General features: G+C 52.4%; 1 protein-coding gene across 1 annotated transcript in view; it reads right to left on the reverse strand.

The window, feature by feature from the left end:
• LOC101640623 (TAF6-like RNA polymerase II p300/CBP-associated factor-associated factor 65 kDa subunit 6L) overlaps positions 1–2,434 on the reverse strand; it is a 16,458-nt gene that overhangs the window by 2,324 nt on the left and 11,700 nt on the right. Inside the window, exons 9-10 of the mRNA XM_045297196.1 lie at positions 436–564; positions 8–349 (exon numbers count right to left, since the gene is read on the reverse strand). Coding sequence (XP_045153131.1) covers positions 8–349; positions 436–564 — 471 coding nt within the window. The remainder of the gene's footprint in view (positions 1–7; positions 350–435; positions 565–2,434) is intronic.

The following is a 2,434-nucleotide window of genomic DNA, read 5'->3' on the forward strand; positions in this document are numbered from 1 at the left end:
CCGGGGCGGCCGCCGGCTCCTTCTTGTCCCCGGGTGGCCTCGGGGCGGTGGGCGCGGGCTGGCCAGTGCCAAAGCGGGTGGCCAGGCTGTCGCCAAAGAAGGCGTAGAGTTCTCGATAGGTGTCCGCCAGGGTCACCGACTGGGAAGGCTCCTCCGGCCCCGCGCTCCCGGGTGGCAGCCGGAGGCCCACCCCAAAACCGGGCTCAGCCGTGGCACCCGAGGGCGGCTCCTGCAGGAGGAGGCTGTCCCAGGGCAGGTCGTCGGGGCAGCGACCCCCCCTGCCCGCCAGGCCGCCCCTGCTGGCCTCTGCAGCCTGGGCCTTCATCTTCAGCAGTCTCTCCACGGCCACCTGCAAGAGGGGCAGAAAGCGTCTGTAAGCGGTCCCCGCGGGGCCTGGGCCCACGGAGGGTGGGGGTGGGGGTGGCTGGCACTCACCAGAATGGCTCCATAGACTTTGTGCCCATCTGCCTTCACTTGGGCATTGGACACTGAGTAGTCGTCCAACACTGCCTGGAGGTTTGTCCAGTAGGTGGACAAATGCGGGTAGAGGACTCGTTCCACTGCCTGGAAGGGGGGGAAGGAAAGAATAGTGACCTCGCTGCCCCACAGACCTGAGCAGGATTTAGTCCTCCCTGGATACCCCGATTTCACCCCTAAGCCCCCAAGTCTGTCTGCAGGAAGCAACCACCACCCATCCATTTGGAAGGTACTGTGTCCAGTTGTCCCTGGGAGGCATACAGGGTTAAGCATTCAACTACCAACTGAGAGGCCAATTGTTTGAAAACCCCCTCCCCCATAGGCACCCCGGGCAGAAAGGCCTGGTGATCCTTTTCAAGAAACCCGCCATCAAAAACCCTACGGAGCACAGTCGTCCCTGCACCAGTCACCAGTGGGAATCATGCCAGCGCAACGTGGGCCTTTGCCAGAGGTAGGGCACAGACACAAGGGACTCACTCGGTGATGTGGAGGCCAAGGGCTAAGGGAGCACACACAGTGCCCGCCACCAACAGCCTGTAGCGAACTGCTACCCCATGCAGCCCAGAGGCCAGTGCAGTCCCCACGTAGCTGTGGACAGGAACACCGCCTACACTCAGCCCCTAAATCAGTAACTTTAATTCCTGTGATGAACTTAGGGGAGAACAATCACAGAGCTTACTCATCCCTGGCCCGGAAGGAGTGGTTCTGCAGGAAGCAAGGTTCTCAAAATCGAAAATGTAACTGCTGACTCAAAGAGAGGATAAACTACAAAAGGGAGACATGGTAACAGTAGCTACAAAGCTGCTGAAATAGAAGTGACAAGTCTAGCCCCAAAGGCAACAGTTGTTTCATGGGAGAACAGCAGCTCCACATTGAAAGTGCCGGTAGAGTAACCCTGCTACTGAAGCCAAACAAGGGTGGCACAGGAGAGAGACCACTTACAAATGATTGGCTTCACTTCTTTCAAAGCTTTCTGAAAACCCCAACCGCTTATTAAAAATACATTTATCCCAATAAAAGCCTCACTGCTTCTAAAAATAATACAGCAACAGAGCAAGTTGAATTTTTCCCACCAATGTAAAACAAGGTCCTCTTTCTACATAGGTGTGATTAACCATGTCAAATGAAAACCTCATAAATTCGAAAATTCATTTGCTAACTCAAATGAAGCAACCAAGGTGATAAATGTTCTTACTCTGCCAATGGCTCTCTAAACATGAGCCCTGGGAGGAGGGTCACCAGCACTTCTAAGATCGAAATGACACAATTATCCTGTTATCATTATATCCAAATAGACGTCACTGGCCCTCACTGGGGGTGGGGGGTAAGGCAGTAGCATCAGAGAAGAGGAAAAATAGACCTGTGTTTATCTGTATGTGTCCGGGTCATCTGTTAAAAACTCAAAAAAGCAAATATAATTTGCTAAGGAAGGTCGCAAAGTAGCTGGATCCAACACGATCCAAGAGCGTGACCAGGAGACACCGTTAGAACAGAATCGAAGAAGAGGAAGACTCCAGGAGGAAGGTTCTCCTGGGTAGGGAAGACACTACAGACCTAAAGAGAGAGAGAGGACGTCGTGATCATGACACCCGTTCTCTCCAAACCTGATCTAATAGAATCCCTATCATTCCAATTAAACTCTTAATGGCAGCGAGCAGAATGTACCCCAGATCTCCAAAGGGGGTGGTTCAGGGGCCAAGGCCAGATGTGTGGCGTGCTGTATTCACATGCACATCATCATCTGACTGCCTCACCCAAACTCAAATTGACTGCCAGCTCATCAATTGAACTCTCAGATAATCTTTACAAACAGCAAAAAAGCTTCAGGAACCGATTGATTACAAGGATCTACATATAACCTCCTCCCTGGGGGATGGACAACAGAAAAGTGGGTGAAGGGAGACGTCAGACAGGGCAGGATATGACAAAATAATAATTTATAAATTATCAAGGGCTC

This window comes from Echinops telfairi, unplaced genomic scaffold, assembly GCF_000313985.2.
Source record: "Echinops telfairi isolate 266 unplaced genomic scaffold, ASM31398v2 ScPeMD7_7417;HRSCAF=8455, whole genome shotgun sequence".
Classification (NCBI taxonomy): Eukaryota; Metazoa; Chordata; class Mammalia; order Afrosoricida; family Tenrecidae; genus Echinops; species Echinops telfairi.